At 37.3% G+C, this 13,016-nt stretch overlaps 2 protein-coding genes across 4 annotated transcripts in view; one reads left to right on the top strand and one right to left on the bottom strand.

Annotated features, from left to right (window-relative positions):
- LOC136886321 (bleomycin hydrolase) overlaps positions 1–12,323 on the bottom strand; it is a 63,677-nt gene extending 51,354 nt beyond the window's left edge. Inside the window, exons 1-2 of one of the 3 annotated variants that reach the window (XM_067159055.2) lie at positions 12,221–12,323; positions 11,695–11,852 (exon numbers count right to left, since the gene is read on the bottom strand). In XM_067159055.2, coding sequence (XP_067015156.2) covers positions 11,695–11,852; positions 12,221–12,230 — 168 coding nt within the window. In that variant the 5' untranslated portion in view covers positions 12,231–12,323. Of the gene's footprint in view, positions 1–11,694; positions 11,956–12,055; positions 12,192–12,220 lie in introns of those variants that run through there. The other 2 variants (XM_067159053.2, XM_067159054.2) reach the window with 2 other exon arrangements.
- A 318-nt stretch (positions 12,324–12,641) lies between these two features.
- The window catches only part of PIG-S (phosphatidylinositol glycan anchor biosynthesis class S), a 52,327-nt gene continuing 51,952 nt past the window's right edge, over positions 12,642–13,016 (top strand). Inside the window, exon 1 of the mRNA XM_067159052.2 lies at positions 12,642–13,005. Coding sequence (XP_067015153.2) covers positions 12,927–13,005 — 79 coding nt within the window. The 5' untranslated portion in view covers positions 12,642–12,926. The remainder of the gene's footprint in view (positions 13,006–13,016) is intronic.

Below are 13,016 nucleotides of genomic sequence, written 5' to 3'. Positions count from 1 at the left end.
TATATTTATGAATTCATGAATGTGAACAAAATAAACTTTAACGGTCCTAGATGTCCCCTTGGGATATACGCTTGGCTGCCCAGCGTCTGACTGCATCAAGTTTGTCTTCTCTTTTCAAACACCAACAGTAGTCTCCCATCATTGCTTCATCCCACCTCCCCTGGTATCTTCTTTCTGCCTCCTTGATGTCCTGGTGGAACCTCTCTCCCATCTCTTCACAAACAGCCCCAAGATTTTACGGAAAGCGATCGAGATGAGAATGAAGGAAGTGCAGTTTCAGACTCATTCTACACCCCAACACTTTCATATCATCCAACATCGTTTACACTATTATTTCGTTTTGTTCATCCATTACATTTCCTAGGAACTTCATTATGACGTCTCTTATTGAATTCCATGCAGCAAGTTCCACGGCATTCATCGTCTGTTCAAAGTTTGTCTTTCAGAAGTTTTCTAATTTGTGGTCCATTAAAAATGCCTTCCTTGACTTTTGCATCAGATAAATGTGGAAAATTGCTTGCAATGTACTTGAAACAGGGGCTACTTTTGTCCAAGGCCTTAACGAACTGCTTCATGATTTCCAGTTTGATGTGTAGCGGTGGCAAAATAATTTTTTGTGGATCAACTAAGGCAGCATTTGTAATAGTTTTCACACCTTGGGCCAGGAAGGTGTAGACCAGTGTTTGTCCCATTCACATAAATAACAAGGGAATTTAGTGCTTGTTGTCCTAACAGAATACCACACACCTTCAAGTCACTACACAAATCTCGCCGGTGCTCATGATACTTGATTTTTTCTATAAGAGTTTGCATTGTGATATAATTTTCTTTTAGTGAAACAGAATGTGCCACAGCCTTTAAACAAACCACGGCCACTCTAACAACAGCCGATTCGCTGTTATCACAAAGCAGTACTGTGCCGATATGACATATTTTCAGACAGTAAATGGCAAATAACACGAAAACTAGACGTGATACAATAGAACCAATGACATTTCTGTAATCAGGAGACCTTATTTAGTTAAAATCACGTATCAGATGCTTTGCCGCAAAAATCATGCTGGGTAGTGTATTTTACAGGTTTATTTAATGTTTTGCAGTTTTCTGTTAGTTTCACTCACATTAGTCGATTGAGGTACAGAGACTTACAATAATTGAAAATCTTCCACCTTTTTGATACTTTTTATTTGCTTTTTAGCAAATTAATTAATTAATTAATTAATTAATTATAAACAGCACATGTTTCATTCTTATTTCAGAACATCTTCAGCTGTTGTATAGCTTAGGTGAATCACTGAGTTTTTTGAGTACATTATTTTCAGGTACTTTGTTCCTCTTAAAAACTATTTGAATATAAATTGAATTAAAATGATGTTAAAACAATGTGGTGGTTAATGGGTTGGTGAAATGAGACAGAATGAATACATAGTTAGCCTACTTAAAAAACTATATCTATTCATTTGAATAGTAGTAGTTAAAAATTTTCAAACTCTGTTATACTAAAAAGTATCTATCTTCCAGTTAAAAGGTTTTTTAAAATGTATGACTCCTTGACACTGTTCTAAATATTGTTGAATGTTCACTTCTTTCACTCCTTCCAGGTTGGCTGTTATTTATTTTGAGCTTACTTAACGCGTCCTAAATTGAGTTTAATGCGGAACTTTGAAGCTGATTGCCGTTCACTAATTGAGAGGGGAGCTTCGTCTCGATTTCTGAAATGAAATGAGGAAAATAGGGATTTGCTTTTATAACAAAAACATGTATCTTTACAAAGTAACTTAATGTATAAAATGGTTCCATACCTTACTTTTGTTAAACAATTCTACCGTGACCCTGGAGGAGCTACGTTTCAAGCTGCTTTACGTCTTGTATAATAATGATGTGTGCGTTCCGATGTTCGCTCCTCTTTCCGGGGAGGCAAGGCTGTGGAGAGGGAAGTAGGCGCGTCGCTCTCTGTCATGGCTTCGCTTTAGAAGTGGTGGGGGAGTGGATGTACGAAATGGCGGAGGCTCGTTCTTAGCCATCCTTTTATTGTCCGTGTTGTTTATTTTGCCTCAAGTTTCAAGATTTGATAATATCCCTTCAAATATAGGGTTCCTATTGTCAATAATATCATTCAGATTATTGTCCTGATTACTTTCTTGTTCTAAATAAATATATAGATTTTCTAATGTATTTAGAAGAGCTCCTTTGTTTATTTTACGTAATATAGTTAAATCCTGCTCTATAGTTGTGAACTGATGTCCGGTTGTACTCATGTGTTGGCCCATCGCGGAATTTTTTTTTATGCCTTTCAGCACTGACATGTTCTAAGTATCTTACAGTAAAACTGCACCCTGTTTGCCCAACGTAAGTTTTTTCACATTGATGACATTTCAATTTGTAAATTCCTGATTCTGAATGTTTGTTTTTTCCTATGGAATTAACATTATTGTAATTAAAGAATGTTTGCTTTGTATTATTACTGGTTGAATACGCGATCTTATAGTTACATTTTTTTAACAAATTCATTATTGTATATAAGTTAGGGTTGTTGAACGTGAACTTGGCGTATTTATCCTTCTTTTTTATTTCGGTATTTAAGTAGGCTAACTATGTATTCATTCTGTCTCAAGTCACCACCACATTGTTTTAATATCATTTTAATTCAATTTATATTCAAATAGTTTTTAAGAGGAACAAGGTACCTGAAACTAATGTACTCAAAAAAACTCAGTGATTCACCTAAGCTATACAACAGCTGAAGACGTTCTCAAACAAGAACGAAACATGTATTATTTATAATTAATTAATTAATTTGATAAAAAGCAAATAAAAAGTATCAAAAAGATGGAAGATTTTCAATTATTGTAAGTCTCTGTGATTAGAATTTGAGACGGAAAATGAAGCTGACTACTTGCAAAGATTGAGGTACATGTATAGAACTAGGTGTTTACGGTCAAGTACCTAACAACGTTAAGTAAAATCACAACTCTGACAAAATCACAGGTTCTTGCCTGGAGCAGTTCGGAGTGGAGACTATTACTCGCGCAACTTTTAGTGATACATGGTCTCCCTAGTGCTGAATCGGTAGACCTTGGTTATCTTTGAGATTCATATTGGCAACCTTTGAAACACAAACTATGCATCGCTGTGAGACATCTGGCTTACACTTTACGTACTAGTACTGTTGTTGTTTACACAGCAAAGCCAAACTAAAGAATTCATGCTAGGAACAAGGTTCGCATCAAGAAATGTTATATAATGAGTGTGCGATACAGTTGTTGGCTTAAGATAATAAAGGTGTAGAAAATTCATATCGATCGATCATATCGATCGATCATATCGATTCAATTCAGATTTCATTTCCATTCAGTTGGCAGTATTACTAGAACCGGGAGAGCTCCCTCCTTACTCCTTACCCCCCGTAACACCGAATATCACTAAAAGTTGCACGTGTAATAGAAATCCTTGTCACAATACATCTCTACTTTGAATATGTTGTTATGTAGCAAGAAGGTTACTACTAATTAACGATAATCGACTCCCGACATACCTATGCCACAATGGAACGAGTGCAACTGACCTAGTCTTTTCAAACAATCAAGTCAGAATCCTTAGTCACCATATTTTGAAACTGTCTACGTTAACGGGCATCAGGAAGCTCCTGCCGGTCTTAACTTCTCTGACAACTTCCTGAAAAAAACTTCAACCCCAGCAGAGTAATCAAATCAGAATAAAAAGACCCCTCAACGTGTTACACTCAAGCAAGAGGCACGCACCGCAAACCAACAGGTCCTCCGGCAACTAAGTAACGGACAACTTGAAAATGCAGCCCGGATTATAGAAGAGAGAATAAAAACAGCAGATGGACCAGCAGGAAGCTCTGTTCATAAGTCAAAACCATGGTTCAATGCTCAATGCTATGCCGAAAGAAAATATGTAATTGACTGCCTACATAAAACAAGATCTAGTGATAAAAACGCAGAAGAAAGATATAACAACGCTCGTCGAAAATACAAAGAAACTCTAAAAGAAAAAGAAAGAAACTATCTAGACATGAAACACACTCAACTGGCAGAAGCAGCTGAGGCAAATCCTTTTGTAGTACTAAGACCAAGACAACTGCATTTCAGCAACACTGAGATAGCATTAGTTTGTTGAACAAAACAGGCCTTCGCCCAATACAGTGTTCAACATCATAATAAACAAGAGCAAAATGTATAAATTTCCCTCTTAGCACATTGTTGTCTGGGCACGCACTACTCCATTCTTTCATGTGGACCGGCAACAAAAGCACACCTAGCATGAGAAGTAGGATCAAATATAAATACCTGTAAAACCTGTAAATGGTTCTAGGACTCTGTTTTCATCCTTATTTGTCCATCCGTCAACCTCACTGTCACTACTATCGCTAGCATCTTCACTCGTATTATTGTCGCCGTCAACTGACTCGTCTGAACTCAATGTCGCCCTTTCACTTCTGCGCATATATTTTGATGTTGACAGACACACATCTTCACAATCACTAATACTTACACTTTCGCAATCACTAGGGACATCAGATAAATTATCAGCATGCAATTCTCCAAATATTTCAACATCGTTCAAGCTGTCTTTGCTACTGCGCACCATGCTGACACCTGGCAATACACTCAGTCACGCGGTACTGAGTGTTATGAAACCACACTTCCTGTGCCGAAAGCATTGCCAAGGAAAGAATATATCTATCTAAATTCCGATCAACAAAGACTTTAGTGTGTGAACAACACAAAATATTTTGATTAATAAACGGCGGAGAGGATAAAAACACACAAGAATGAAGCAATGTGAGAAAACGTTAATTTACGTAGCCAGTCGCTCGCGCACCAATACGAAAATACGTTAATTGACGTAGCCCGTCATTAATGTATTAAGAAGCAATGACATCCTAACCATATAGAAACAAAAGACCTATGGTCGACTCACTATCCGAGAGACGTTAGCCTTTAGAGTAAACCAAATCTACCTTATAAATAATAAACCAATTATGATAAGTGCAGTATAGTGGTCCCTCCACGCCACGATCATGTAGCCTATAGATGGCAGGGCTACTCACCTTAATAATAGAAAAATAGGCCCACCGTGCCACGATCACCGTGCATAGGAATTTGGTGATTAGCAGATGTTAGACGATTGCCAGAGGGCATAAGGTTACTCACGCTACTATTATATAACAGGGGTGATAATAATAAAAGCTCCTCCCAGTAGAGATAACCGCTGGGTGGAATCTGAAGCTAATCAGAGCAATAAGAAGTGAGAAATGTTGCGCATCCTGTTGAGGTTACGCAACTTGTAGCGGTAAACTAAACTAAAGAAAATTGCAACTGCCTGCAATACCTGGGCCTGACCCACATTAACGTTGCCTCAGTTAGCTAGTCTGGTATCACAATACCACTACCAGCGAACTTTGACAACCTCCTACTTTCTGCTCGGTGTATTAATTTTCTGCTGCCTCAGATCCATCCTGAATACAGTTTAAATTCCTTTCCACTTGAGTGTTTACAAACTCATTTCTTAACTCACTATCACATGCTGACTTCACCTTTCTTTCACAAAGTTTCATCACGGCAGTTCAGATTTCCCTTGCTGTTCCATTCTTTGGAGATCCATGCGATAATTTTTGGTTTGTCGCCAATTCTACATAATTCTTGCTGTTTAACACTTAGGAACTTATTCCTTAACTTTTCTGCCTCCACACATTCACCAACTAGGTGTAATTCATCCGCCCTGTTCCCACATAGAATGCACAGTGTTTTGTCATTTCTCCTTGTCCATCCCTTGTTCCTATGTAAGCCCAAGATCCACCATGTTAAACCTCTTCCCCACCTTCTCTCTCCAAATCTTATGCTAATATTGGAGACCTGGACTACCTCATAAAATAGACTCAAAGACATTTATATATATATATATATTTTTTTTACATCCATCGTTGCCTTTGAATATCTCTTATTCTAGTCACCAGCGCTCTCTGGCTTCTACTCCCTTTTCCTTTAAAAGTCTCAAACCAGATTTAACCCATGCCTATATTTTCAAGATAGTTTTTGATTTCTGCTAGCCAACTTTCTTTGTACATATGTTTTTCTTGCTGTTTAAAAGCCTCCTGAACTACTCTTCCTTCTTCCCTCCATTTCAACCAGGACCAGTAAATCATCACTCTTCTGACACACACTATTTCTATGAATTCTCCACATAATAGCAACGCTCCTACGTTGGCTGTGCATAGAGGCAAACCCATAATAATCTTACTAAACTTATGGATGATTTGGTTTAATGTGCCGTTTTTACGATCAAGTCCCCATGATTCGGCCCCATATAATGCTCTGCTTAAGACTAATGATCTTAGTACCATCCTCAGAATCTTGTAATCTATCCCCGGGAATTTTGCTACTAATGTCTTGACCGCAGCTCGTGCTGCGATACCCCTCCATTTAGCCCTCTTGATATGGTCTTCCCACCCTCCTCTTCTATTTAGCAGGACTCCCAAGTACTCTATTTTATCTACTTCTATTCTTTCCCCCTGGATCAACCAAATCCTGTCTTTATTTCTCCTTTTCTTTTGAATAGTTATCACTTTTGACTTTTTGCTGTTAATTTTTAACCCACCGGCTTACCTAACCGTCAAATCAACGGGTAATGCAGCGTCCTGCTTTATCGATGGTAAAGGGAAGGTAGTACGTTAAAAACTCAACAGATTGCATTACAATCATTCTTTATATCTGAAGGAAGTCTCTTCCGCTGTATTTGAGTCATGTTTAGGGGATTAACCGCATGAATTGAAGATAGCATTGAGCCGATGTCATGGGTGTTCAGTGAGTAAAGATGAGCACGCGCGAGGCTATTACCGAGCGAGAAGTCGTGGATATTTTACTGAATAGTGGTTGTGAAGAAGATTATAATATATTGGATAGTTCTACCTGTGAATCTGGTGATATGGATACGTTATCTGTGCTTAGTGAAGTTAGTGATAGTAATACGAGTCAAGAAGCAGATGTAAATATTATGAACGTAAATGTTCCGACGCACCGTATGAATTACTAGGCGAGCTTATAGTGTACAGTTCACATTTTGCACTGTAATGTAGTACATTCCATTGAAATGATTCTTTTTGAGTATTTCTATGAAAGTTTGACAACGTTCGAGCCAGTAGTTGCAATGATATCATTTAAGCGCAGTCTTGCATGGACCTTATAAACACCAGCATTTAAATGGTAATTTAAAGATCCCGAACGGATGTTTATAAAGTAAGCAGATGGGTTAAGGCCCATTTCTCTGCGAACTCCGACAACTCATTCAGACTCTTTTGGAGACCTCCTCCTGTTAAGGCCACAAGAATGATGTCGTCCGCGAAAATCAATCCTGGGATCTCTAAATTGAGATAGAAACATGGGAGAAACATTTTACGTCGATTCTTAATTACAGAAACCTCGGTACAAAAATCGAATTAGATGAAACCTATGAATCAAACTACCAACCTATCACTGAAAAAGAAGTTGCAGAGATAATAACAGAATCCAAAACGAAGAAAGCTCCTGGCCTCGATGGTATATTAAATGAACACTTGAAATCTTCAATTGAACATGTTACTGTATGGACAAAACTGTTCAACAAATGTTTAGAAGAGATATTCCGCAGTGCTGGAGGTATTCCAAAATCAAAATACTGTACAAAGGGAAAGGAAATATAGACGACCCAAATTCTTATAGAGGTACTGCCATAGAGAACAACAGCTTAAAGTATTTGCTAAAATCCTTTGTAACAGACTGACCCGATGATACTTTAAGAATGATAAAAGGAAAATTCTTTGCAGTATTCATAGATTTTTATAACGCTTTTGATTTGCTGGACAGAGAAGTACTTATCACAAAACTAGAGTGCTTAACAAGAAAGAAAAACTACCTGGCCATAATAATCAGAAACATTCTATCTGACACAAGGGTGATCATAGACGATGGCATCACTACATCCAGTGACATAACCCAAATGAACGGAGTAGTAAAGGGGGACCCCATGAGTCCTATATTATTCAATATCACAACTTCTGATGTGACAAGAATTATCCATGAGAAGAATAAGAAAGTCATGATGTACATGTATGCAGATCACATCGTCATAGGAGGACGAATTCTGCAAGAGGTGCAAGATGCACTCAACGGACTCTCGGAATAGGCTATAGAAAATACTTTCATAATTAATACTAAGAAGACAGTTCAAATGACATTCCAGAAAGAGGAAAGATTGCATCAAAAGACCAATTATGCTTGGGGGGAAACAAATTAACAATTGTGAATCAGTTCAACTATCTGGACATTACCCTCCAAACGACCCGGACCACCTTCTCTATACACATTAACGAACAAGCAACAGTAGCGATTAGAACCATAAAAGACATCCAAAATCCAGAAAAATTATCCCTGATCACCGCAGTGAAAGTATTTCAAGCGAAAATAATGCCGGCTATAACATATGGAATGGAACTTACATGGGACCATTGAAAAATAAGTGACCAAGAAACCCTAGAGAAAGTGAAGGCATCATTCCCCAAGAAAACACTTGGTGTATCAAAATTCACCCGATCAAGACTTGTATATGTACTAACAAAAGAAGACTATCTAATACAAGAGATCAGAAATAAAATCCTTCCACCTTCACTGGACGTCTTTTAGCAAACATTAAGAAGACGAGAACAAAAAAAGAACTGATATTTGGTGGGAATTTTCCACGACTGACGCGATGAAGAAAAGGGACTGGACCCTGTCAGACTACGAGTTGAGACGAGTTGTCAGCAGGTTTGCATGTCATGGTTTCCATCACGCAGTCTGCATCAATAAGAGATTCCATACCAGGCGAGTTGGCCGTGCGGTTAGGGCGTGCAGCTGTGAGCTTGCATCCGAGAGATAGTGGGTTCAAACCGCACTCTTGGCAGCCCTGAAGATGGTTTTCCGTGGTCTCCCATTTTCACACCAGGCAAATGCTGGGGCTGTACTTTAATTAAGGACACAGCTGCTTCCTTCCCATTCCTAGGCCTTTCCTATCCCATCGTCATCATAAGACCCCTCTGTGTCGGTGCGACGTAAAGCAAATAGCATAAAAAAAAAGAAAGAAAAAAAAAAAAGAGAGAGATTCCCTGAACCGTGTGATTCCTGTGCAAAAAGAGATCAAAATCATTGTGCGACTATGCTAAAAAAACATCATGCATATTGTGTGCACTTATTATTATTATTATTATTATTATTATTATTATTGTGTACAATAGCTTTGGTATTCTAACTAGTGATGGGAATATCAAATGTTTTAAACCAGGGTCAGCCAACTGCGTGTACGTGTGATGTCAGGTAACACGTCACACACTCTGCTCGGGCAGCGAAACGGAGTACTTAGTACTGTAACTGATAAGTGAAGGCTAGAGGGGCGAGGGGAAACACGTCAATCGTAGGGGGAGGCCCAAGGGCTGCAGGTACAATGCAGTATGTGTTGTACATATTTCTCTCTACAGATTTTATTGTAACGTAATTTTGTTATGAAGTAGCATAAGAGTTATAAAGCAACTTTATTTCCACATATACAAACTAAACTTTTAGCTGTAGCATTCCTATCATTTTCAACAAATAAATATAGATCTTCCCATAAAGATAAAAAGATCGGAGGTTTAGGTAGCTTGTCGCACCGTGATGTGCCCGGTTCGTCCATACTTATGTACCACACTGTACCAGTACCACTACGTATGACACTGCACGTGTTTACTACAAAGCGAGGCTGTCTCTTCGTCTCACTCTACGACAGCGTCTCCCCACCTTCTGCGCTCATACGTCACATGTGCTCTCCGACGTCACACAGGCCCTCTTACACCACACGCCAGCCAGTTGGCTGACCCTGTTTTAAACTATCGGTAGACTACCAATTGTGAAGCGTGTTTATCGAATAAAAACATTCGATAGTTTTCATTCAGTTTGAAATCGGTTATAAAGTAATAATATACGTTTTGTACTCGGTAGTACTAGTAACTAGTAATAAGTCATTTGCTAGTAACTGCCGAAATGTGGATTGTTCTATTTCACTACCGATTTTTATAGCGTGTTTCTTTTGTTGGTAATGATATAAGCGGAAATACTGAGACTGGTAACAAACGTTTCACAATGTTCGAGTGAAGTGAAATGCGTTGGTCTATGAAATAAGATAAAATGTCCCGATTAAAGCAATTGTCTTCATTATGATTCATTTTAAATAAAATGCATTTCTGTGTCCCTAACCACAAGTTAATTAATGTAAGATCAACTGTTCATAAAATTAACAAATGTTAGGTAATTTCAGATGAAGGTTAGGTTTACAACTTATTGTAATGACACACGATATTAAAGTACCGGTAATGTGAATACAGCAGGGAAGTATTTATAAAAACTATAACATGATTACCTATCGATAAAGTGCACAATAATAAGATTGCATTTATCATTATACAACTTTGAGTCATATCTAGGCCTATTCATTTATAATAAATGACTCTGACTTCACTCCATAACAAAAGAGGAGGCCGATTTCCGCGCTGACTAGTGGAAACAATTGGAATTTGCGAACCGAATGAAAAACCGAATGCAAATGGAAACAATCGGTTGTAACGGTAGTTGACGACTATCGAATAATTCGGTAGTTTTCATTCGATAGTCCCATCACTAGTTCTAACTTCTTGTGCGTGTATAACAAAGAGCCCAACGTCACTGTCCTTTCGGTATTATTGCTCTTTAGATAATAAATTACAGTTCACGATCCCACTTACTGGTACAAACAATAATCATTGTTAATGTCAAAAAAATCGCCATTATTTACTCTAGAGAGTTCCTATTTCCTGCTGGAACATGCATAGCACATAAAAGACCCAATTTGAAAATATTCATTGTTTACCTAATAACTGCATTCTTTTGTGAATGAGTCAACAACTAATAAGAGTTAATGGAAGTAGTCCTAGTATTAACATTTTGAATACTGAGTAGTTTCTCATTTCTTTCATCACGTGGGCCTGCCTGTACAAGTTGATACTGATCCCTAGGAAATACTTCTGTTTAGTGAATTAAACTTTTTTTTTTTCATTTACTTCAAACACTGTGTACCCACCAACCTAACTATGACCATAGTATCATAGGAAATTTGTCAGGAGACAGTAACTATGTATTTCAGAGTTGGCAGCCCTAGTGGTGATTTGAGAATCCATCCAGCCTGTGGGCTGATAACAGACGTAGTACTGATATAAATGTTTCTACAGTAATATCTTAAATAGTAGCCAAATTAAATAAAAATGTATTGTTTTGACAAATTCAATCCTATTTGGATTGAGATTCAACACAGCCTATGCAGTATGTGACAAGACTTCACAGTTAAATTTTACAGAAATTGAAGAACTGGTTAAAGAAAGAACGGAAGAAAAAAAAAAAACTGCTTGAAATACAGTTAACCCCTTCAAGAAGATTCTGAAATATTTTAAAAATATAATTCCAACCAAGTTCAGTTTCTCATATTCATCCTTAACCTAACCTCTTTAGATTATGCAGTTACCAATTTCTTTCCCTACAGTTGAATTTTCTATCTTAGAGTTGTGCTGTAAGTAAGTTTCGGAATACTATGAAAAACAAATGACACCAGTAAATTACCTATACAAGATAACCAACAAATAACAATCCATACCTTATGGGTGAAGACATGTTGTGTTTCTTCGAGATGTCTCCGCGAAAGGCACACTTCAAGAGGGTCAACACGGGTACATACATTCTGGGCCAAGATATTTTTTGGATCAGCATAGAAACTGTTGCGGAATTTTTGGAGAGTTTCAGGACTTAAGGCAGCTGTCAAAAAGAAATTCTTATTACAAAAAGCCATTGAAATGTTCACTTTTCCTTCAGGTTATTTCTCCAGTTACGAAGGCAAAAGTATACCACACGTGACAGTGAAGAGATTACATCATGACAGGTGGATTAAAATGATAAATTTTATGAGATAACAAGATGAATATGGATACAGAAGTTAGAAGCTTTCATATTGAATTTACCATCGGCTTTAACAGTATAAAAATTCTTCATTTGTACATTTGTATAAAATTTTGTTATTACGCTTATACTAGATATTCTACTGTGAAAAAATCTATGGTATTTGCAACAAGCCAGCATTTCCTATGCAACAAAAAGTTGACAAAGCAAAAATATAGGTGACTTACAGGCAACCATGTTGACACATCAACTACGTGAACAGAATTGATGACATTGTGAAATGTCGTTAACTTCAGTATAATGAATCAGCGTTGCGAAAGTGAAAATGAGATAAAAGTTCAACAATTATTTTTGCGTAAGCTTTTACGTAGAAAAGAATATCAAATTCAACGCCTAATCCTCAGATATGATGACTCATCATTTTACATATTTTGAAGATTGACAGTTGAACTTTTTAATGTAAAAATTTTCTTTACATTTCTGAAGGGGTGTATCTTAACAGATAATGATTGAGGAGCTGATTATTTTACAGCTTCAGTATGCTGCATGACCACGTAACATAGGAAGTGGCAGTTTAAATGTGACAATTGTTTCAGTTTATTCTCTTTGGTTTATTTGACGAAATTTCCTGTTATGGGCAAACGCACATTCTCTTTGGGCAATTTTGTATTATGGGCGTTTGTTCGAAGTGAAGTTTTGTCACATTGTGTAAAAGTAAAAATATATAAGTACATCAATGGAAGCTAAGCGATGCACATCGTATAAATACACCAGAGATTGTTTCACAGTATTTACCAAACAATGACTTTCTTACTATACTCCTTGTTCTGATTTTCGAATGAGGTTATGTTGTGTTACATTTGGTTAGGCGTGTCAAGATCGACAAGAAAGCAGCATCGTGATCTGAATTCACGTACAAGTTAAAACTGCACGATGGAAACAAGTAAAAGTGACGAAGTAAGCCATCCTGAGTCTGACATTAAGATCACTACTGAAGAAGATAAGAAAAACGGTAATTTCTAT

Source organism: Anabrus simplex, chromosome X, assembly GCF_040414725.1.
Source record: "Anabrus simplex isolate iqAnaSimp1 chromosome X, ASM4041472v1, whole genome shotgun sequence".
NCBI classification, from domain to species: domain Eukaryota; kingdom Metazoa; phylum Arthropoda; class Insecta; order Orthoptera; family Tettigoniidae; genus Anabrus; species Anabrus simplex.
The sequence above is the reverse complement of the archived record's forward strand: the minus strand, read 5'-3'. Positions and strand labels throughout refer to the sequence as shown.